Here is a 23,177-nt window from a genome sequence, read left to right on the forward strand (position 1 = left end):
TTTATCCTTCCTCTTTGAGCTGAATCTTACTGTGGAGCAAGCCACCAGCCAGCGAGCTCAATAAATAATGTTCCCACACACAACCCAGACCTCTGGGCCAGAGGCTGCATTCTGCATCTCTTTGGAGGTAACAGAAATGGTCCCTGGAGAAGGCACTGTGTTGGGTGAGAGAGATGGATAAACTGTTGGGATCCCAGGGGATTGCTGCCTGGAGACATTTGTTTCCTCTTGGAGGAAACTAATGAGCAAGGAGCAAAAAACAACAGTTGTTGACACTGTCAAATGGAGAATAGTGTTTTTATCGGAACTGAAAATTGCTGGTGGTTTTCAGCCATTTTTGGCTGAAAATTATCTCTGCTCAGACCAAAGACTTCCGAAAATGAAACATTATGGCTGAAAGCTTTTGAAAAATGCCTTTTGGACTTCGGGCCTTTTCATGAGGAAATTTCGAAGACAGCAGCCGTGAAATCTCAGCCAGCAGAAACTGAGGATCCAACCCAAGGGATCCATCTTGGTTATGGGGACACATGGAAGACAGGATCCTGTCGGTCTTCCCTTCTACTGATGCAGCCCATGTGGGCAGACCTCCCTGGTGGTACCAGCACTGGAGCGAGTGATACAATCCATTCATTTCTGAACCCTTTCCTGGGGAATTACTGATCCTGCCAGCATCCTCCCTACCGTAAACCAGAAAAGCCTGGGTCTCTGTGGCTAGTAAGCATCCAAGCCCTGCCTCCCGAGACAGTGCATGATTTACAGACGAAGAGTCTCCGAGCATTTACGACAGCAGAGAAGGAGACCTTCTGCATGCTGTTTGTAGCAGCTTGGCTTCTTGGCTGAAACTCACAGCCCAAGGTAAGAGATGAATACCAGCTGTGTTCCTCACCATGCTCGCTGCCTTCTAAGGGCAACAAGATGCCTGCAGGGATTTGGGCCGAGGTGCTCTCCAGCCAAGCCCAGCAATGTCCTGGCAGGGGTTTGGGAGCTCCTCTGGTGGGACAGGCTGTGTTTCAGAGATGCCAAGAGTTGGCTCATCTCAGAGTGTTCTCTGCTACCCTGAGTAACTAGCGGGTTTCCATTAACTGCAGCAGACTCTATGGTGTCACCAGGAAGCCACAAGACATTAGAGCGTGACAGCTCTTGCCTTGTCTCATTCTCTGGTGGGTGGTCCCTGTGCACCAAGAAAAGCCTTTCTTCTGCTGTCAAGTGGGTAACGAGAGTCTTCCTGTCTCCAGCACACATTGCTGCTGGAGCGCCTGGCTGCATGGTTCACACTGAAGTGGTGGTGAGTCACCCTCGCTCCCGACTCTGCTGGGGGAAAAGCTCCACTTATCAGTGCAATTGGGAAAGAGCGGGGCAGGGCTGGGGAGCTGAACCCTCCTGCGGAGGAGCCAGGCCTCGCTTCTGGGAGTTTAGCAATGGACAAACTGCTGTGGATGGACCTGACTCATCACCCTGATGTGAGCCAGCCTTTGCTCCGTCGCCCCTGTGGTTCAGGTAGATGCCCTGCTCCTGCTTCTGCACGCCTGATTTCACAAGGCACATGGAGTAACAAGTAAGGGGCAATAGTTGAACAGAAGAATACAAAAATTCCCAGGAAGCCAGCATGCGTGGTATGTCTGGGTCAGAAAGGTTTGGCCACAGGGCAAACTGACGGGAAGAGGAGTGGATGAAGAAGGAGCACAACAGTCTATGACACAGGGAACCTGCGTCCCAGAGCCCGGCGCAGACCTGCCCAGGGATGCACAGAGCGGTCCCCACGGCTCCTCCTGTTTGCCAGGCTGGGGCACAGCAACCGGCTCAGGCCACTCACGAGACACACCTGTGGTCTACAGCCCTTTCAAAGATTTTTGGCACACATCTTATCAGGGGAAATGTTTTTATGTCTGGATATTCAGATGCCTCGGATGATCCCTTGCTCCAAGGGCACCTCTGGTAGTTCAGGGCTGTTGAAAATCTGCCTGTCTTTACTTAGTGGAGTTTTGCTTGACAATGCTCAGCTACATGGCTGTGCCCAAGTTCCAGTGTCAAGGCTCTGCTCTCTGAGCAGTGTCTGCTCTGCAGGTGATGTGAATGTAGCATCTAGCATAAGCTTCTGGACTTCTCTTGAGAAAGATGTTTTTTTCTAAGGCTCTCGAGCTGATTCTGAAGTCAAAGTGGCTCTGGCTGGCACTCCAGATCCTCCTCTGCTCCTTCCAAGACCACCAGGCATAGTTATAACACTAAGGCTTTATGGACCCTTGCAGGGGTTTTGAATTCCCCCTTTTTGCACCTGCCAGAAACAGCATCAGGGGAGAAGGCACCTCCTTTGCAAAAGTGCTGCAGCCGGTGGCACCCCAGAGGGCTACCAGCACGCAGCTATTGCCTGCACATTCATCTCTGGCCGTTGTTCCACACCCTTATGGGAAGAGTCTGTCCGGTAGCAGCTGCCTTGCTGCACATCGTGCTGGGCACTGAAGTGCTGCCACAGAAACAGCAAGAGAGAGGCTTAAGGAAGACTGTGAAAGAGCCTGTGTGTACACTGGCCTTGCAGACAGGATTATTCGCCATTCCATCTCATAGCCACAGTTGAAATGAAAGCTCTTCCAGGCTAAAGCATGAAGCTGCCTACCGGTTCACGCAACAATGCAGGAGAATGGAGGCCTGGGTACTTGAAATGAGTCTCTGGGTGCATCGGTGAAGTCAGTTCAATCTGCTCCCTAGCCTGCTCCAGGGACCAGGTCCAACAGGGTAGGTTTGGTTCCTGCTGGAGCTCATCAGCTAGATCCCAGTGCCACATTAGATCTAGCCTGTGCCAGCCAGAGCCAGCATTGCTGCCCAGGAAAGGAGAAAGCCTCCTTCAGGGAGGGGTCCAGTTCTAGCAAAACAGTCCTTCCCACTTCCACCTGCCTCCCGTGCCTCTGGTTCAGCTCTTCAGCAAGACCAGCTGAGTGCAGATCTGCTCTGCACTCTCATAGGTGATAGTCCCTGAAGCAGGGGAGCCAAGGCCTTTTCCCAAAATCTTTGAAGTCAGTGGAAAAACTCAAGCTGATTTGCTTGGGCTTTCAAAGCTGATGGAAATCAGAGCAGATTAAATCCTCCCCCCACCTTCCCCAGGAGAGGCAGCTGGAGCTGCACGCTAGGGTGAAACCTGATGCTTCGCAGAGCCTGTGACACAGGAGAAAATCACTATGGGTGCTGTTGTGGGGATTCCCGCTTCAGCGCCTGGCTTCACTTAAGTCCCCCCTTGTTAATGAGATGTGAGTGCAGAACAGGGCAGGAGAAACTACTTGAGACTGATGGGAAAGGCTGTGCAGAGCCACAGACCCTACGAAGGATCAAAGCTGATCCCTGTCTTCCTTCGTGCTCTGCTCCCAGTCTGCTCAGGAGGAGATGTGATTGATGGCTGGAAAGAGGAGGATGAGCTCAGGATGCTGGATCTGGCCCCGTCTCTGCCGGAGCGCAGGAGGATCAATGCACACATGAGCTCTTTCTGCTGCTCAGCGGCACTGGGAGTTTGCTCCAGTTTCCACCCCAGCCTCTAAGCCCTGCTAAGAGTCACCAGTTCCTGCACTTCTCGTACCGGACAGCTCAAGTGCCAGGGACTTATTTTGTGATGGCTACAGTCTGCCTGGCAGCAATCACAGTGTCTCAGAAAGAATGGTGAAAATGTCTGATGGCATTTTTTCTGCAAAAACTGCTCTGGACTAGCTCCTCCTGGAGACACCCTTCTGAGAGTCAGAGCAACTTGGATTTGGGAATCATGCCTGCATACAGGACTTCTTCCATAAAAGACCCAGAGCTGTCAGTGCGGGGGAGCCAGCCAGCTCTGCTTCCCCCATGTAGACAAAGCCTAATTCCAAGCTGAAATTTCCTTAAGACACATCTTGTATTTCAGGATCTTTTGGTGCTACTTTCATCTCCAATCCACATATTGCAGCCCTATAATAATAATAATAGTAATAATAATAGTAATAATAATAGCAATAATAATAATACCTTTTGTATGTACATAGCACCTTTCATCCAAGGATCTAAGTCACAATTACAGCCCCACACATTCCTGTATATTACAGCCCTATAATTCTAAGACTGCTCAAGTATCCAGACTTCAAAGGGAATGTGGATTTCCCCTCCAGCCCAGTCACGGTGCCCAACATGCTGGAGACGTTTCAAAGGTGTTTCGAAGGTGCCTTGGCAGTAGCCTGAGATAGTCAGAAGAGCCAGAGGAGCTCTCTGAAGCTGAAAAGAGCCTTCGTGGATTTTTTCCTCCCCTCTCCCAGTCACTCTCTAGTCTCCCTGGAAAGTCAGTGCAGCCTTGGGATGAGCATGATGCTCCCATGAGACTCGTGTGTCTGTACAGTGGGAGATGAAAAGACGGAAACGGTGTTGAAAGGAAAACCAAGTGACGGCACAAGCTCAGCTGGGTGACTTTCCAGGTCAGGCAGAACCCACAGCATTTCAGACAAAACTAAATTCACAGAAAAATTATGCTCCACTGAAAAAAGAAGGGGGGGAGATGGTGGAACATTTCATTGCAAGATCTTTTTTTTAAAAGGGTTTAAAGATTTTCAAGTAACTCAAAAATGAAACAAAGTGTTCTTTTTTGGGTCAAAGCAAAATGTTTCAGGGATACCCAGAGTAAACATGTTTTGTTTTGGTTTGGTTTAGTCTTAATTGCATAGGAAACCTGGAAAAAAAAATCTATTTGTTTAACCCAAGCCAATCTTTCCCCTCCTTTTTTGGTTTAGCCAAAGAGCTGGAATAGCTGTTATTTACCCCCATACGTTCAAGAAGAAGTATGCTAAAAGCAAGGTAGCTTCCTATAGGAAACAGATTAGATTAAAGAACTGGGGTTTGCAGGAGCTCTGGCCAAGCTGCAGTTTACCAGCTGGGTTCCCTTCCTCTATGGAGTTCGCCAGTGCTGCCCACGAGCTTTTAAACAGCTGCTGGATGCGGCTGCAGAGGAGTATTTCAGTAGCTGCACTGACTTGTGGCTGCATCCGTAAGCAAGGAGTGATGAGGTCAGTGGACATCAAAGGCAGGCTACAAATCTGAAAGTTTAGTATTGCTTTGCTTCATGTTGTGGCTGAACAAATGTAAAGCTCAAGAATTTTTTAATAAACTGTTAAAAGGTGTTTTAGCTCGAGAGGTCCAGACATGCGGCTGAAAAGTGCTGAGAGTCTCCAACTCTTCTATAGCACTGTTTTAATCAGTTGATCTCAAAGCACATTAGAGAAGGGTTTATTAGTAGTCCTTTAAAGATAGGGAGACTGAGGCACAGAAGGAGAGGACTTGTTTGGGGTAAGCCGTAAGGCTGTGACAGAGCTAGAAAACACTCCAAGTTTCTCGTGCTGCACTCCAGTCCTCTGCATCTCCCACCTCCGCCATACAAGGGAGCCAAAGCTCACGGGGCACCTGCCTGTTCCCAAAAGTCTGAGTCTTTGTGTCCCTTCATCTAAGATAAGCTCTTTCCTCAACGCATCTGCAAGATGGTCAGTGGAAAGTTGTCCCCTGGAAAAGGAGTGGGTCCATCTCATGGTATCACCAGATGAGCCAGAGCAGTTTTCACAGCATGTGCTAGCTCATCTCAAACACACCACACTAACCAGCATGGGCTGCAACATGTTTCCTCTCCCCCTGCAATAAATCAAGGCTTCCAGCATTCATACTTTTGTCACTAATAAATCTTGCACTGTCTTACACCACATGAAAGCACAACAATACCTTAACCGACAGGCACTTCCTTGTGCAGGACTGCAGCTGCAAACACAACCTGCAGCACAAGAACCTGCTGCTTTGGCTCTGAGCTGAAGAGAAGTGAAAGACAACATGTGTAGCGAGGCTGCCCCTGTGCTCGGCAAAGCCCCACGTGCTGTTGCCAGAGCACCTGTAAAACTGGTCTGTGCAACAGGCACCTCATTAATCTGTGGAACTCATTGCCGCAGGAAATCAGTACAATAAAAGTCTTACCTGCACCTATAATCAATGTCCTGTCTTGGTTGTGATCCCTTTGGCTCTGCAAATATAACACACCTGACCCTAAAGGTATGTCTCTGTCCTTTGGTACCCGGGGCACAGGCTGCTCAGGCAGGTGACCTCCCAGTCTTGGGACAGAGCCTTGGGACAATGTCTGGGACAACAGCTTGGGACAGTATCTGACAACTCCCATGCCCCTATGTAAAGGGAGAAAAGAGCCTTACAGTGCAGCTACGTGACTGCACCTCATTCTTCCCTTGGGAGATGCTGACTGAGCAGAAGGACAGTTTTCATGTCCATAGTCAGACTGACTCAGAGTGCTGCCTGGGAAGTCAACAAAATGCTCACACAGCTATTGCCTCTCTCAGCTTCCAGGTACTGGGAAGCCAGTGGGGACACTGCCAGGGGTGCAGCTGCAGAAACAGGGGTAAAACAAAATTGCAGAGATTGTTCCCTGCAATGAGAATTTCTTCTTGTGGTCTCTGGGAACGATAGAAGATGAATTTCTGTCTAAAAGTGCAAATGCCTTTCCTGCTGGTTTCCTGCATGCAAAGATGAAAATTTGCTTTACTAAGGTTAAGAAATGCCCAGAATTGGGAATTTTCTTGAAGTTGCAAGATGCAATTACACCCAGAGTCATCCTTACACCAGATGATAACTTCCTCGGGAGGGTGACTTGTGCCTTCAGATCCCACAGGTCCCTGAGATCCCTGGTACTTGGCCACACTGTCACACTGCCAGCAGCTGCTGTGGCCTTGGCTGAACTCATTGCTCCGTGCACGAGGCACTGCCAGCACTGGGAGGTGGCACCGGGCAGGGGCAACGTCCCAGCAGCTGGTGGTCTGCAGGGCTCAGCATCACGTTACAAAACTTTTCAACACGTGTGTGGGGCATCCTCCCAACAGCCCTCCCTGCCCCCGTGCATGCAGCCCCCTGCTCTCCCACCCCTTACTCGGCAGAGGAGACCACGTTGCCGCTCCCCTTCCACCCCTGCGGTTCCCACCGCAGCACACGCAGCCCTGACAGGATGGCGCGTGGTGCTTGGGCTTCACCTTCCCTTTGAAGGAAGGGGAATGTTACTAATTGGTGCCCCACGGGGATGTTCAGTGCTGGAAACAATCCTGTCTCCCCGGGGTCTCTTTGTAGTGGGACCTGTGGCTGCTCACAAGAAGAGACAGCAGGTTCCTTGAGCAGGTCCTACCCTTACAGGTGTGTCTGACTTGCTCCACTCCCAAGGGGGCTGCTTTTCATTTCCAAATCCTTCAAAGAGGTTTGAACAGTTACAGGAAGCACTGCAAACAAGGCAAATGGAGACAGAGAGCTGCTGATACCTCAGGAGACTCCTCTGTCATCCCATGGAGAGGAGACTGGATAGCTGCCCTCCTTCATCACTGTCAGCAAAGCCTGTGCTGGTGGATCTGGGAAAGGTTTTGCATTACCCCCTCCTGGATTCTTGATGCATCCCTGCAAGACTGGAGGCACCACCTGAGCTTCACTGTGTCCTCTCCTTGCTCCCCACCACTGGCACAGCTTCTGCCTCCACTTGGGCTGGACCCTGGTTCTGTTTTGACTTGGCTGCAACACTAGGTGCTTGGGTTTGGTCCTGCTCTTCTTCACAAAGGCTGTTTCTGATCTCTCTTCAGCTCCTACCAAACTCAAGCTCTTCTCCAACACCTCAGGCTCCTCCCAGCCCTGACAGCTCTCCCCTATCCCTTCCCACTGCTTTTCAGAGCACTGCTGTGGTGATCCCTGTCCTGGCCCTAGCTCCTCTTTGGCTCTCCACAGCCTATCCTGGATCCTTGGCACCCAGGCAGGACCTTGTGCTGCCTGCAGGGAGCTCAGCATTGGGCTGCCCTTGGTGCCCCTTTCCCTACCCAGAGCTATTTCTGCTGAGGGTTATGCATGAAGGTGGCTCAGGTCCCCATTTCAGAGTCCCCAGGGAGCCTGGCCCATGTTGGATGCCTTCTGAGCTGTCTCAGAGCAGCCAAGAGCAGGAGCGTCTGTCTGTCCCATGGGCGAGTGGCTCGCAGAGACCCAGCCTAGCTCCTCAAAAGGACCTGGCGGAGCAGCTTGTTCCACAGCAGTGGAGGCATTTTGGCACCCCAGTTGAAGTCTCTGGGCTCAAAGGCAGCAGCATCCACTGCCCTGCTGTTGGCAGAGGGTGCCACCCCCCTGAGACGGGGTGATGGGGGTCCCTCAGCCCCCACTGCAGTGAGCTGGGAAGCACCATGCTTCCCTTTCCCTCCTCCACCCTCCTGCTGCTCCCTGACCCAGGCAGGTGCAGAGGGGGAGAGGCATTTGCAGCTCCATTGCTGCCTTTTGGCACCGGAGTCTCTGCCAGAATCAAAGAGCTTTTCAAAGAAAACCCTAAACTCCTTTAATCGCCAGCTAGAGCTCCTCCTGCACAGATCTAAGGGCCATGAGCTCAGTGTTTTCATTGCCCTAGGCAGATTTATGAGCTTATTCTTCAAGGAAGGGAGGGAGAGAGGGGAGGCTGTGGCATATTACTTAGCCTGGGGGGCGGGCAGGGAGGAGAGGGGGGAGGATGGAGGAAGGCGTTTGCAGTGGAAGTGCACAACCTTGCAGAAAGCCGGGCTCTGCTGTGGCCGGTGCTCTCAGGCATGGTGGAGAGGCAAAGTGGGATTGGATGTAAGTGAGGACCAGCCTGCTGTGGCTGAAGTCCAGACCATGTGGCGGGTGAGCAGCAGCTCCCTCCCACCCAGGCTCCCTGCACGGCAGTGCCAGCTGGAAGGGAGCATGCGGACATGGCGTGCCTGCTGCTGCCCAGCCTTGCTCACTCTGATGGATGGAACCAGGAGTGGGGCATCCCTCAAAGCACGAGCAGGAGGGATTGGTCTCTTTCAGTCCCAACCAAGCTGCCCTGGTTGCAGTTTGCAGAGTGGAGGGAAGAGGCTTGCTGGCAGTCACACGCAGCTATCCACCCCAGAGCACAGCCCCGTCCCCACGCACATTTGCTCTAACCACTCCGCCGTGCTGCCTTCCCCACCATGCTCCTCATCTATACACCTGCTCCCTTCTTGCCAGGGAAGGCAGTGCTCTCTGCCAGCTGTGAAGCAAGTGCAGTTAAGGTCTGGCTGCTCCCTCTCCTGCAGAGCGACCTGGGCACCTGTTGTTGGCTTTGGGATGGGGCAGATCCTGCATCTCACCTCCTGCAGCCTTACTCAGTGCCCCACCAAGAAGGGGACATCTGCTCACATCCAGTGCCCCAGACACTCTGCTGCCACTTCTGAACAGCCCTGCAAAGCATACCTCTTTCCTTTTGAACTGAAATCTTGGGACGGTCTCAGCCATGACCTGTGATGCTAAAGCCACAGCCCTCTGCCTCATCACCCGCAGCACCGCCTGTCATAGCTGGAAGCATTTGGAGGCTGAAACCCTTATTTGGGGATCAGCCGCTCTCCAGAGAGCGCAGCATCCCATGAATCCAAACAGTACCCACACTGGGATAGCAGCAGCCAGGTAAAACAAAACACTGCTGAACGCAAAGCTCATGATATCAAGAGGTAAAAGGGAGCAGAGCTTATGGCAGAGAAGGGGGCTGGGAGATGATGAGGCAGGAAGAGATAGCTGTCATGAACCTGAAAGTTTCACCTCATTGGAAATTCAGAGACTTCAACATTTCCTTTCCCTTGAACCCAGAACAAAGACCCAACATGTCAATATTTAGTATAGAACAAAAAAAATCAATATGTATTGTGTTTTAGAAGTATTGAGATGCTTTGCTTTGATAGTTTTGGAGTCCTGCAATGTGAATATTAAATCACCTACAGGTAAACATAACACCAGGAGGTGAAAATATGTAAATGGAAACTTTTTTTTAAAAAGCCACCTTGAAGTAAAAACATTGAAATGATCTCTCTTGATTGAACTTGTTACTACATTTCTCCCATTCACAGTCCCATGAACACCGATCTGTTTTCATTAAGCTTTTCCTTTTCAATGAAATGAGGTATTGCTTGGAAAATCACCCCACCAAATGTGCTCTTCAGGCAGCTCTAGGACTGACCTCACTATTAATGGTCCTGCAATTCTGGCTTTGCTCTGAGCACTGCCAGTCCCCGCGGGACACTGGCTCCCTCACCCCTGCTTTGCTCGCTGGGGGTTTCAGCGTGTTTCTGCTGCTCTGCCCTGAGCCTCGAGCCCAGGCACACCACCATGGAGCATCTGCAGCATCAGGGTCATGACAGTAACGCAGGGATGAAGGTCCTCTGCTCTCTGACTGCTAAACCAGCAGCACTCTGAGCACTGCCATGGGCCGAGGGACCAGGAAATTTCAGCTGTTGGCTGGGGTGAGAGGTGGTAATTGGGGTGCTGGGTGATTGAAGTTGAACCCAGGTGGCCTGACCTTAAAGCCCCCTTGAAATTCTGCTGGCAAGGATGCAGTAAGGATGCAGGACACACCTGTGTCCTTATGGAGTGCCTGTACAGAGTCAGAAGGATCCGCGGATGGTCATTGTAGGGCCCCTTTGGAGGAAACCAAATCCCTGAAGGTGGGAAACTCTCGTTATCCCTGATATTTTAGGGGATAAAAAAAAAAAATGCCTCAAAGCTGTTAAATGGTGAACATAAACCCATGAACCTACTGCAGAGTGTGTGTCGGGGCCCAACTCTTTTAATGCCTCTCACCAGCCTTATCTCCACATCTGGGACCCCAAGCTCATAAATGTTTCCCCTTGCTCCTGCTATGGCTGCTGTTCTCCCAGGCATGCTGGGCATTTCCCAGGGCAAGGCAATGGACTTCTGGCCTTACGGGGCAGTAATGGCATTTCCCATTAGTCTTCCAGCAGGGAAGAAGGTCAAGCAGGGAGCCAGCCCTTAGTGCATCAGTCCGGCCACCAGGACCTGGGAGTGGCTTTGGAAATCCTGTGCTCTATCACGGCTCGAGAAGTGGAAAGCTCTGGGAGTTCTTTGGGGTGAGTATGCACCTTTGTGGTATGTTTGGATGGGTCCTGGTGCTATGTTGGGGCTCCTGTGGTGACCATGGCATGAGGAAGAGGCTGTGGGTGGGCCCTGTCACTGGGCAAGCATCAGCCACAGGATGGTGACTCACTGCTCTTTGCAAAATTACCTGGGGCAGGAGAGCAGGGATGCCCCACCGGAGGACTTAATTTACACCTTGCACTGGGATTTTGTGCTCTCTGCATTTTTGGCTGCTCCCTCTGTCTCCCCAGGGTGTGTGACTGTCACCTAATACCCAAAGGCACACAGAGGTCCCTGTCATCCCTGCAGGAGATCCCATCTCCTTGTCAGCCCCCTGCAAGCCCAGCCATCCCTTCAACCCCAACACCCCTCCCCACAGCTGCAGTGCCTGCCCAGGCTCCTACGGGTCAGCCACCAGTCCTGTCCCTCTACTGGTGCCCCGGCTCCTGTGGCAGCTCTTGGGGTGCTTCCCATCCTAGGGGGGCTGTGGTGGGGGCTGTCCTCCTTTTTCCCAAGGTGGGGGCTGCAGAGGGGCAGACAGTTAGGGAGGGTTTGGGGCTGAGGGGAGCTGCCTTCAGCATTGCTGCTTGTCTTGCTTCAGGCATCAGCTGTGGCTCTGCAGTCAGCCTTCAACCCCTGCTGCCTCACCTACCCAGAGTTTTGTGGGTGCTTAGAAAATGCAAATATCAAGAAACGGGGACCTTCCACTCACTCTTTCCCTGCACTGGATGCAGCATTGTGTGACCAGGAAAGTGTCTGCCCGGCTTCATGTCAGAGCATCCCTGCCTCCTGCGGATCCCTATCACGGGTCTGTGCGGTGCCTGATCCCAGAGGGTAGTGCAGAGGAGAGATGGGTGGCTCCCAGACTCCCAGTGGGATGCTAAATTCCAGGCAATGGTTCAAAATGTCTCTGTAAGGCGAGAACAGCCCTGAGAGCTCCTGATCCCATTCACCTCAATGGAAACAGCATGGAGAATGAGCAGCTTTCTGTGTGGGCAGTCTCCTGAGATGCCTGGTGATACCCAGGAGCAGACAGACTCTCTACTGCTCTTTCTTGCCCCAGATTCTGCTGTGACAGCAACGGCCTGACAACCTCGTCGCCTGTCTTGTGCCCCAGCTCTTTGCTGGCTTTCCAGGATAGAGCAACAGCATTGCATGCGGTGAGTTGTGCAGTGGCTGCGTGGCTTCACTGCAAGGTGTGCATGGGGCCTGGGACAAGGACACAGCAGTCACCAGTGCTTGTGGGGCTGGGGCACAGAGCACGGGTAGATCCTGACCCCTCCACAGTGCTGTGGGGACCTGGGACCCTGGGGATGGGGAATGGCTCCTCCAGCTGAACTTTGAGCCATGGTGCTTCTGATGTCCAGTATCCTACAGGTTTGTGTCCTTCATCCTTATCACTTCCACTGCAGTATCCCAATTACCCTGCATGCTCTCCTCTCCCACACTGCAATACTCCCTGCTCCACCCGTGTCCCATGCACTGCTCATACAAATAGGTCTGATCAGTCTTCACAAGAGAAGGAGAAATGGAGGAATGTTATTGCTGTCTTTAACTACCAACTGGGAGGGCGTAGAGAAGATGGAGCCCAGCTCTTCTTGGAGTTGTGCAGGGGAAGGATGAGAGGTAACAAACACAAGCTGGAACATGGGAAATTGTAATTAGATATTAAGAAAAACATTTTCCATGAAGATGGTCAAAAATGAGAAAAGGGTAAGGGAATCTTAGAGATACTCAAAATGCTACTGGACAAGGTCCTGACCAAGCTGGACCTGTTTTGAGCAGGAGTGCGGATTAGAGACCTCCAGAGGTGTCTTCCTGCCTAAGATATTTTATGATGCTGGGTAATCCTTCCAGGTCCTCCCCGTGTCCCCTTAGTCCAGGCTGGGGATAAGGCATTGAAAGATGTGTAATTTCCAACCTACACGTGTGCAGGCTGGCCAGGGTGTGTGCGCTGCCTGGCCAGCTGACCTGAATGTGTGACCATGATGCTACTGCTGTTGCCTTTCCTACTGAGGGTGTCTTCTGCTGAGTACAGGCACTCCATTTCTTCGAGCCCCCTATGGCTGGACAGGCCAGCATGTCCCTAGGAGGGACCGGACAGGCACCAGCAACACGGTGATTTTTTTTTTGGTGAAACAGGAGCAGCCTCAGCAAATTGAGAGTATCCCTTCACCCCCCAGCATTATCACCAGTCCCCCCTGCCAGGGGCTGGTAGCCAGATGCAGGGGAGCAGAGAGGGGTCAGGATGCCATTCTGGGGCAGAGGGCTGCGCTGAGCACCTGCACCCAACCACAGCCCTGTTCCCAGTGCTCAGGCAGTGTGTGAGGGGCATGGGGACAGCTGGGGCTGAACTCCCCCAGCCCATGCGATGTGGCCCTTCCATACCCCAGGGAATCGGAGGTGGGATTGCTCAGCCAGGTCACACGCAGGATTTGCAGTGGTGCCAGGGATCAAAGCTAATACTGAGTACCGAGCAGCTCTTCCCATTTTCCTGTCCTCCTCTGTGCCCCTTTGTGCAGTCTCCTCTCTGCTGTGCAGGAATCTTCCCCTTTGCAGCTCCAGTCTCCTTCTGTACCCTCAGCTTGCTGCTGTCCTCTCCAGAGAGCCCCCATCAACTCCAGCCCATCTCTGCTGCCAGCCCCAGAAGCAATGCTCCTACATATGGTGCTAGCCATGGAAGACAGAGATGTGATATTTGACACATTGCCGTCAGGACTTGCTGGCATATCAGCTAAAGGTTAAATCTGCTCCCTGAATAGCTCAGCTCTTTTGGGGTGATACAGGCCCTAGGGTCTCTGGACATAGCTGAATAGGAAAGGGTGTGCTGACCTTTAGTGTTTCATGGCTGGACTCTAAGGCCAGGCTAAGACATAGTTCACCCCCCCAAATAGGTCACACATTAAGGAGCTCTTTGCCAGCCCCCATGTGATGAGCCGGGCAGGATGGCCTGTGCTGCTCCAGAGAAATGGGCTATTAGAGCCAGCACGAGCCCTGATCGAGTTCAGGCTGCCTGCAGGAGCAATGCAGACAGCAGGGACCTGTCACCAATCATGGACAACCCCCAGCTGAACTGGCTGCCTGGGCTCTCTCCAGGGCTGCCAACGAGACGGCAGCGTGTCTAAGTGCCTCCTGGAGAGGTGCCCCAGGGAAGGGGTGATTTGCTTCTCTCCCGTCTCCCTGAGCACAGCTGCAAGCTCACCAATGATGCCTCCATTGGAAAAGCTTGGTTTTGGATGGGTGGGATCAGGTTCAAGTTCAGGGAGGTGCGAGAGTGAGCAAGGACAGGGTTCTTGGAGAGAGACAGGCACGGCAGAGGCACAGCATTGTCAGAATGGGGCATGAATGCGAGCTCATTAGTGGTGAGGCAGTGTCTAATCAGAAATTATTGCGAGGATCCTTTATTTTGCACCTGAGGGAGTCCTGCTCTTTACAGAAAGCAGTACCAGTAATTTACTTAGAAGACAGGGCATGGAGCAAAGGAGCTGGAAAGTTTTGGCAGCAGCTGCCCTTCAGCTCCATGCTCCTCGTTGCTACTACAGGGCTTGCTTTTCAGCACTTGCAGCTCTCCAAAAAAATCTAGGCATTCCTTTACGTATCTGAATGTGGACTTAAAGCCTGAATTTAGATGAAGAGCTTAGATCTCTCTTGAATACCCATATGTTCTACAAAATTTATGCTGATTTGCTTTGAAAAACCAGCCCTTACTACACACCTTGTAACAGAGAAACTAACCCTACATGACTTGCTGAAGGTAGCCCAAGCAGGTAGCGACAGAAACAGGGAGAAAACCCAACTCTCCAGTCCTCCTCCAATAATTCCCAGTTCATCCTGCCTTCCTACCTCTATTACATCCTATTTGTTAATTCACCGGCTGTGTTTAACAGATAGGCTGCAAATGTGCCGTTTTTCCCCAGATAAGTTCAGCCCTAAGGGGAGGAGGAAAACTCTGGACCCTCCAACACCTCCCTGGCTCGACCCCATGGATTTTGCACCCGAGGGTCCCTCCAGCCGGGCTCTTCCCTGCGGGGCGATGGGCGGCGTTGCCGGTGCATCCCCGGCAAAGCCCCGTCATTGGCGCCACCGTGTGAGCCGCGCCGGCCGCTGCAGCAGCCCACGGGGGACCGCGCCGTGGCCCAAGGACTGGCCACGCTCCCAGCCCGGCGGCTACCGCAGGGCTGTCCCGAACACCAGGTCCCAGCAACTTCCAGATCTCTGCCAGAAGCAGCCGCAGAGTCACCCACCGCACCAGGCTTAGAGCATCTTTAAGCACCCGCCCGCTGGGGTCCACGCACGAGGGATCTCTAGCCCAGGGCTCAGTGTCCCTGCTCTGACCACCATGATCAGGGTGAATGTGGCAATGAGAACCATTTAACTTCGAGATGTCCCTTGGTTCATGCAGTGGAGCTCTCTGTGGCTCCCAGCCCAAGGGACAACTCTGCAGAGATGACGGGCAGCATGCTCTCTGCGGAGCTGGAGCCACAGGTACCCCGTCTTGCGATGCCTGCAGAGGTGGAGTGGGTGCCTGACAGGGCTGCCGCTTGTCCTCGCAGTAGCATCAGTGCTGCAAAACTGTGCAGCCTCCCACGCTTACAGCCCACATGTTTTTGACCACCTCCATCAAGACACGCTCAGGAGCTGCAGTGACTTTTCACTCATAGGCACCTGGCTCAAAACTTAGCCCCAGGGTGCCTGCGGAGGGGATAGCGCTGCACAGGACGCACCTTGTGTGACAAGTGCTCTGTGGTTCCCTCTCCCAGGGAAATACAGCTTGCCGTACACATTTCTCTCATCTTTCATGCTCTCCAGTGAAAATCGTCCTTTCCTGTCATATTTCTTTCTCAGCTGACCCAATACCGCTCTGGCCATCCAATGGTTGGCACAAGACAAAACAATGTGCTCCTCAGGCAAGCAGGATGAGCAGAGAAGCTCGTATTCAGCTGTGGCAGCTTCAACCTGGCTTTGCAAAGCCCTTCCTGAATGGGTTAGGGTGCTTAGCTTTCACAGTTGAGCAACTGCATCTCAGGACAATCCAGGAACACCAGAAAACAAGCAACAACTGCATGCCACCCGTGGGCACAAGCCCCCTCTCAGCACGATGGGCACAAAATGAATGTCCCCAGCACTGCCTGGGGGCTACCAGTTGTCCTCAACAATTGCGGTACACACAGCTTCCCTTGGCAGCACCTTAGCTGCATCCCTAGCTGGGAAAGCCAAGGTCCCTACCAGCCTATCTGCTGCACAGCTGAAGTTGGTGGCTTCAGCACTTTCTGTGAATAAACGGACCAAACACCTTCCCCAGAGCATGTCAGGGCCAACTTGTGTCCCTGAGAGAGGGGTTTCCTCTCCGGGTCAAACCCTGAGACCCTTCCACGGGGTCCCTTGCTCACCCTGGGGACATCCTCAGTCATCACTCGTCAGATGGCACCACTGAGACCATCTCTAGGGCTAGAAATGAACCCACCAGTCCCTGTGGTAGTTTAACCTTTTGGGGTATTAATACCAGAAAGGATGGAAAACATTCAGATAATTAAGAATTTTTAAGTTAAAAAAAAAAAAAAACCAAGCAACAAACAATCTACCAAAGCCCCCATGCTTCTTATAAGACTTTAATATTAATTTTAAAGAGTCAACTTGGACACTGCTGGTGGCCAGCTCAACCCAAACCCCCAAAAGCCATGAGTTATCACAGCTATTGAAATGTTTGACAGAAGGATCCCAGAGCAGTTTGCACTAATTGCTCAGTATAAATACTCCATTATGTTCTCAGACAATCAGAATCTACCCAGCAAACCAGCTCCTCTGATCCACTGCAATCAAGAAGCAAAGCATGCATAACATCGCAATATAAACAGCGTTTGCAGAGGGGCGCAGGGAGGAGGGGGAGCTGGCTTAGCTTGGCAGGTCCTGGAGTAATAGCTGCCTTTTTTGTTGTTGTTTTGTTTTGTTTCTAATTTCCAGAGGAAATTTAATTTCAGGAAAATGTGGCGCAAACTTCCAAGCTGGAGGAAAGCTGCAGCTGATGAAGGGGTCCAGAGAAAGCTTTGCAAAAGAAACAGCGAGGGCTGTACTTACAGGTAAGCTGTTAGAGGGCTCAGGTTGGCAGGGACCTCCGAAAGCCCCAGCTCGGAGCAATCCACAGAGAGCATGATGCCATCCTCTTCGCAGTGGCACTGGGGCGGGCAGGAGGGCACAGCACCTTGCTCCGCAGGCACTGCCTGGAAGCGGGCAGAGGAGGCCAGCAGAATGCCCCAGAAGAAGAGCTTGTCCATCCTTGCCTTGGCTGCGGCCGCGGGGACGGTGCGAGGTGCCGCCGGCTCTCTCCCAGCCCGGGGCTCAGCTGGATGGAGGGGAGCGATCCCGCCGCCTCGCGCGCGGCGGGCAGGGTATCTCCCGCAGGTCGGAGTGTGGTAAGGATGCAGCCAGGGAAGGGAAGGCATTGTTGAATGATCTTGGTTATTGGGTTTCAAGGGCTGGGCAGGGGCGTGAGACACTCCAATGGGAGGAGTTAAACTTTCTACTCTTTCCCTCTCTCTCTCTCTCAGAGCTGGCAGGAATTTCATTCAAAGGGAAGAAAAGGGGGGGGGGGGGGGGAAGAAACCTCAACAAATAAAGACCTGTTCATAGCTCTGGGACCTGTGCTTATTTTGTAACAATGTTTTTGTGAGATAGCAGGGCAGGGGAAGGCAAAGCTGGCTCCAGCGGGGCAGAGGAGTATAAATAGGGAGGCAGGAGTACCCAAGCAGCACTTCAAGGGCTCCAGACTTTGGGACGCTGAAATATAACCCCAGATAAAGGACTCTGTGTGTCTGTGCTGGCTGCTAAACCCAGCTGCAACTGGAAAGTCAGGGTGCAGCTGGGGAGAAGGGAGTGAGGAGCTCACAACGAGCTGTTTGCTGGGAGCGACTGTGCCCAGGGCTGTAGGTCTGTCTGTCCTGAGGCCCGTCCCTCACTCACGAGCAGCCCCGTTGCCATCCCCATGCATGGGGCAGGGGCTGGGTGGGAGGTGCAGGGGGATGGAGCAGCAGTGTCATGGTGCTGAGCCCGGTGGGGGACCTCTCCGGAGAGCTCTGCAGGACAGCTGGACATGGTGCTCTTGCAGCTGCGCTGCTTGCTGTAGTCTTGCCCAGATCCAGGTCAGGTGCATGTGTGAGCTGCGTTTGCAGGAGCTGCACAGCACTGATGCCAGGAGCAGGTGGCTGGTTTGCTCCAAGAGCTCTTTCTAACCTTGGGTAAAGTGGTCAGAGGTCAAAGTAGAGGAATAGTGTGTTGAGTGGGGGCTTGAAGCCATGTCATCTGGAGCGCCATCATGCAGAAGGGAGCAGGTCTGGCTTAGCAGGGGGTACTGCCTGGGCCAGCCCAGCCCAGGGCCTCAGGGTGTCCTGAAACTTGTGGGATGTGCATCAGAAAAGGATTTCTTGCTGCTTGGGTGTCAAGGAGCTACCGAGCTCTGGGGCAGCAGAAGCACCTGCTTAGAAAAGGGTGCTGGATCTGCAGTGGGAGAACGCTGCAAAGGCCAGCTCTGTGTGGCCTCTCTGCTCCTCCCTCCTGATCGCAGCCCCTGGCTGTTCGGGTCACTGTGATGCCCCTGGCTGGGGTGACTGCTGTCCTCCCTGGTAGTGGGTTCAATGATAGGGGCTGAGTCTGGCCCCACAGCTTGAACCACAGACTGGGAGATGGCTTTCATGGCCCTGCTTCCTCTGAATGTGCTTTTCCTTCTGGAAAAAGAGTTTCCTAATTGATACCCCCATTATCTCAGGATGAAAGAGGTAGGAGAGTTACCTGGGGTCAGGAAGGTGAGCCTGCAAAGTGGGAGACTCAAAAAGCCCCAGCTAACCTGGGGCTGGGGTGCCTTGAGGCCTTTGAGTCAGAGCGGGTATCTCCTCCGAAAAAAACTGCTCAAGATGGAGCTCAGGGTTCAAGGCTGATGCACAGACTCTGGCTGAGGGCTCCTGGCCTGGGTGATGCAGTATCTGAAACCATTTCATTTGTAAAGTCCCTTCAGATCCTGCAGTTTCAGGACTGAAACCCTATCACTGCTGAAGTGGAAACTTTGTCACTGAGTGCAGAAGAGCAAGGATTTTGGTCTAGGAGCAGGAACGGATTTAACTGGAATTGAGACCCTTCCGTCATGAGCGATTCTGGAGATGTCATTAATTAAACATTTGCAATATGTTTTGACAGCTCCAAATGTAAAACACTGCTTGGTGGGGAGACGGGAAGCCCTCCTGGGAGAGAGGGTTCCTCGACAAGCTTCCCCTCCGGCTCTGACGTGGGGCTTTAGCATGGCCTGAAATGGCCAGATTTGCTCCGACAGCAGCCAGGAATTTGGTGTCAGTCTGGAGAAAGTGTCAGGCCTATCAGTCTGCTCCTGGCTGCAACAGCAGCTTTTATCTACGGTTTCCCCGTCCCTCTCTCTCCAGCCTAAGCAGCCAGACACCAACCGCATTGCGAGCTCCTGACAGTTTCTCGCTCAGTGAATTCTCCTTGGGGATCCAGGGATCTGGCTGAGCACACTATTAATAGAGCTCTTAAAAAAATCACACTGAAGAGATTCTTATTGAAAACCGCCATTCTGCTGAAATAGAGCCATTTCCTCAGGAAGGCATTGACTGCAATGACATTTTTCACATTGTTTTTGGAGAAACACAGCCTGAAGTTGGAGGGCTTTGCTCTGTGTGTCTCACTTTGCTTTGACTTTTCTGTTTGCTTTTTATTCCAGCTCGGCTGTGGTGTTTCATTTCCATGTCTTATTTCTTTGAGACCTGATAATAGACGTTAATATTCGAAGTGTTCACTTATTCCAGCGTGTCACCCCGCTCCTGGCAAAACCAAGAGTCTGGACATCAGGTCGTTTGGACCAGAGAGCTTTGATGTTTCCATGGCAAACCTGGAATTTCTGAATAAGTCCCCCTGGGGTGGAAGTGTCACTTTTCAGCCAGCTCTCACTGACATTGCAGCTTGCTGCGAGTAGTGCGGGCTGCACCCTGCCCTTATTAAAGGCACTGGGAGCTCCAGATCCAGCTCATTTCTATGAACGCGAGTGGATATTTTTCTGCAAGGCTCACACGTGTTTGTGTGTTGTCCTCTAGCGGCAGGCTGCGGTTTGGGGAGATGAGAAGACCGCTGCTCCACAGCAAGCTGAGCAGCACTGTCTGCTCACTTGAGCTGCTCACGTGCTGCGGCTGCACCAGCCGGGCTCCCCGACACGCTCTGCTGCACCCCGGGCACAGAGGCCGGCTTTTAGAGGATGGAGCTGAGACTCTGTGATCAAATGCCGGGGGTCTGTGGCTGAGCGTGACACCTTAGCATTTGGTACCTCTGGGTGGCAGGTGACATCCCAGGTGATATTTCTCCTGCTGCCTCCACACTGCACGGCTAACAGGTCTTCCTACAGCTTGTTTAAAAGCAGGGGAAAAAACCTGGGAAACCTGGGAAAATTTAGAGTACAGTCTAAGTGAGGAACAAGGTCCAGCTCATGTGAGCTACTGCCAGCATGGTTATTGCCTCTGCTCATCAGGGGCACAGAAGAGGCAGGGGTGGTGGGAAAGGGCTGTGTTATTTACGCCAGCACAACATGCTCGAGGTGGTCTGGCTCTGGATCTCAGCCTTGGACCTGAGGAGAGCTGGGACGTCGGGTACCAGCACTGGCCAGATCCTCTCTGTGGACCAGAAATTAAATGCCGAACAAACTTCGGGCTGTGGACAGTGGCTGGCAAGGATTTTTAGAGCTGTTGGAATTTAAAGGCTAACAAAGTTGTTGTAGAGGTATAGCTGGGTCATGGCTGCAGCTAAACCCTTACAACAGGCGCTGATGTCCTCTCCTGCAGAGCCAAAATGACTCTGTGGCCCCAGACAGGACAACTTGCTGGACTTTGACCTTGTCGCTCAGCAATGTTCTTCCTGCAGAGCGGAGGGAGGTGATGGGCAGTGCTGTGCTGCTGCTCCTCCCAAGGTGCTGCCAATGCCTTGGATATCCAGCCGGGGACCTTCCCAAGCTGGAAGACAGGTTGTGCTAGCTGAGTCAAAGGGCTGGAGGCTGTTTATTTCTGTCCTCAGCATGTGCCAGACCAGGGGGCCCTGGAACAAACCCATGAGTGTGTCTTCTGCCCTACTCCCATGGGGCAGCTGTTTGTGCCCTCTTTTTATTCCCTTCCAGATTTTAGAGGGTTCAGGATCACCCCAGCAGAATCCCCGTTTGGCTGTTGATCTCCAAGGACAACCAGTCCCTACTGCAGACCAGGAGGACACCGGTGAAAACTGTGAAGGTCACAGCAGGCACCCCACTGTGCCGCACACTGGAGAGGACAACAGAGAGGCAGTCTCTCCAGAAGGGCTTGCAGGGGAAGGAGGAGATGCAGAGAGCCCCAAGGAGTCTCACAAAGCACAGGGACACCAGAGAAAAATAGGCATCACCGGGACTGGCCCGTGTGTGCCAGGGCATGCACTCATCCACCTCATCTATGACACCTCTGTGGAGGGGACACACACTCCTGGGACGTGATCTCTCTGTAAGATAAGCCCTCCAGACTTTCTCGCCATCCCTGGCTCCTCCTGAAGCTGGTCCTCCAGGTTCTGGGGGGAGCAGGATGCGGCCCAAACCAGCGGGGATGGGCTGAATGCAGTGGGAGCCAAGAGTCTGGTGCTTCAGATGTGTCTGTAAGCCCGGGGCATACCCCGGGGAGCCATTCGAGGTCGGGCGCAGGGGCAAAGGCCAGAGGAATGTTCCCGGTGCCCCTGCTCCCATCAGGGCCATCCAAAGGCTGAAATACCACAGTCAGGCCGTGGGTAAGTAAGTCCGGACCCAGCAAGGGCTCCCAGAGGCTTTCCAAAATGTAAATGCAAACACTTGCAAACAAGCAGAAAGCCCCAGTGTCCAGCATGCTGCTCCAGCTGCCTGACTGGGGCAGAGGAAGGATGGGGACTGGAGGTATCTGTGCTCCCTGATGGCAGGAAGGGCTGCTGCTGGCGAAGTCACACAGAGAAGGATGGTTCCTCCCTGATGCTCAAGGCACAGAATAGCACAAGCCTCAGATGCACTTTAACTCCTTGCTCTGGGAGGCGCTGCTTGCAAAAAGCCATGGGCAGCCTGCTGGCTCTATGCCCTGCAGAGAAGAGGGACAGAGGTGCAGAGCTAGGTAGAAGACGTGTTAGGTGGACCAGAACCCTGGTTCAGTGTCCTACATCCTTGAAGACCTTCCTTTTTGGAGTGTCTGCATCAACTGGGTCAGTGAGCCAAAGCCATGGCAAGCCTAGCACATGCAAGAGCAGGGTGTTGAAGAGGGAACCTTGGCTCTGGTCCTACTCGGCTGTCCCAGGAGGAATTCCTCTTCCAGTTCAGACCTACCTTGAATCTGTCTGGCCCCAGTGCTTCTGCTCTCCAGGAGGTGGCTGACAGCAGTAGCTGATGAGAGATGATGCTGGAGATGCTGGGGAGGAACAGGCTGCAACCCTGCTGCTCCCAGTGCTGGTACAGCTCAGGTGGAAGAGACAGTGAGCAGTGGGCATCCCCACACCATGGCCACAGCTGGGGCACCCACAGCCTGGTGTCAGGCACCTAATATCATGGAGGTGTCCAGTTTGGGATGGGGCAGGGTGCCATGGGCTCCCTGTGGTGGGAGCAATGCCCTGTTACTGTGTTGTGCGAAGATGTGGCAGCTGCTGGACTCTCTGTGCCCTAGGGCAGAGGTTCAGCACCGGTGAATGGAGAAGCTGTGGGATCAGGGAGCTGTGGTGCCCCAGCAGTCACCAGCAGGCTCCCATGGCTGTGGGTCCCCAGGGGATCCAAGGGTTGGGTACCCTTGCTCTCCTGTCACTTGGCAATGCTAGCCCAGTCTGCCCCTCCTCTGGCAGCCATGGGAAGGGGGGATCCAAATGACCATGGTCCTGCTCATCTCCAGGGTCTTGACCTCTGCACGGGGGCTGATGGAGGAGGGTGGTGGCTGGATGCTGCCAGACTGGAGCAGGCTAAATATGAAGAACAACACAGCACGGTCCAGAACTCCCTGGGCGGCCCGAGCTGGAGGCTTGTTTTGTTTTACTGTTTTGTTGTCTCTCTCTCCCCCTCTGGGTTTTGTGGCTCTGAGCTGCAGGGCTGGAAAATTATTCATCCAAACCGCAGCTCCCATGACACCCTCTGTAAGCATCTGTGGCTCCAGACTCCGCTGCAGCAGTGGGTGGGAGGTCGTAAATTCATCATCGTCACCAAGGCGGCCTCCTGTTAGACAGGACATGAAACGCAGGGCAGCGGGCTGTGCCACAGACGCAGCCATACCGAA

The 23,177-nt window shown here is 53.0% G+C and overlaps 1 protein-coding gene across 1 annotated transcript in view; it reads right to left on the reverse strand.

The window, feature by feature from the left end:
• LGR6 (leucine rich repeat containing G protein-coupled receptor 6) overlaps positions 1-17,339 on the reverse strand; it is a gene marked incomplete at both ends in the record, with an annotated part of 148,467 nt that extends 131,128 nt beyond the window's left edge. Inside the window, one exon of the mRNA XM_082329939.1 lies at positions 16,975-17,339. Coding sequence (XP_082186065.1) covers positions 16,975-17,339 — 365 coding nt within the window. The remainder of the gene's footprint in view (positions 1-16,974) is intronic.
• Positions 17,340-23,177: the final 5,838 nt, after the last annotated feature.

Source organism: Platalea leucorodia (genome assembly GCF_965183815.1).
Source record: "Platalea leucorodia genome assembly, chromosome: 19".
In the NCBI taxonomy this organism is placed as follows: Eukaryota; Metazoa; Chordata; class Aves; order Pelecaniformes; family Threskiornithidae; genus Platalea; species Platalea leucorodia.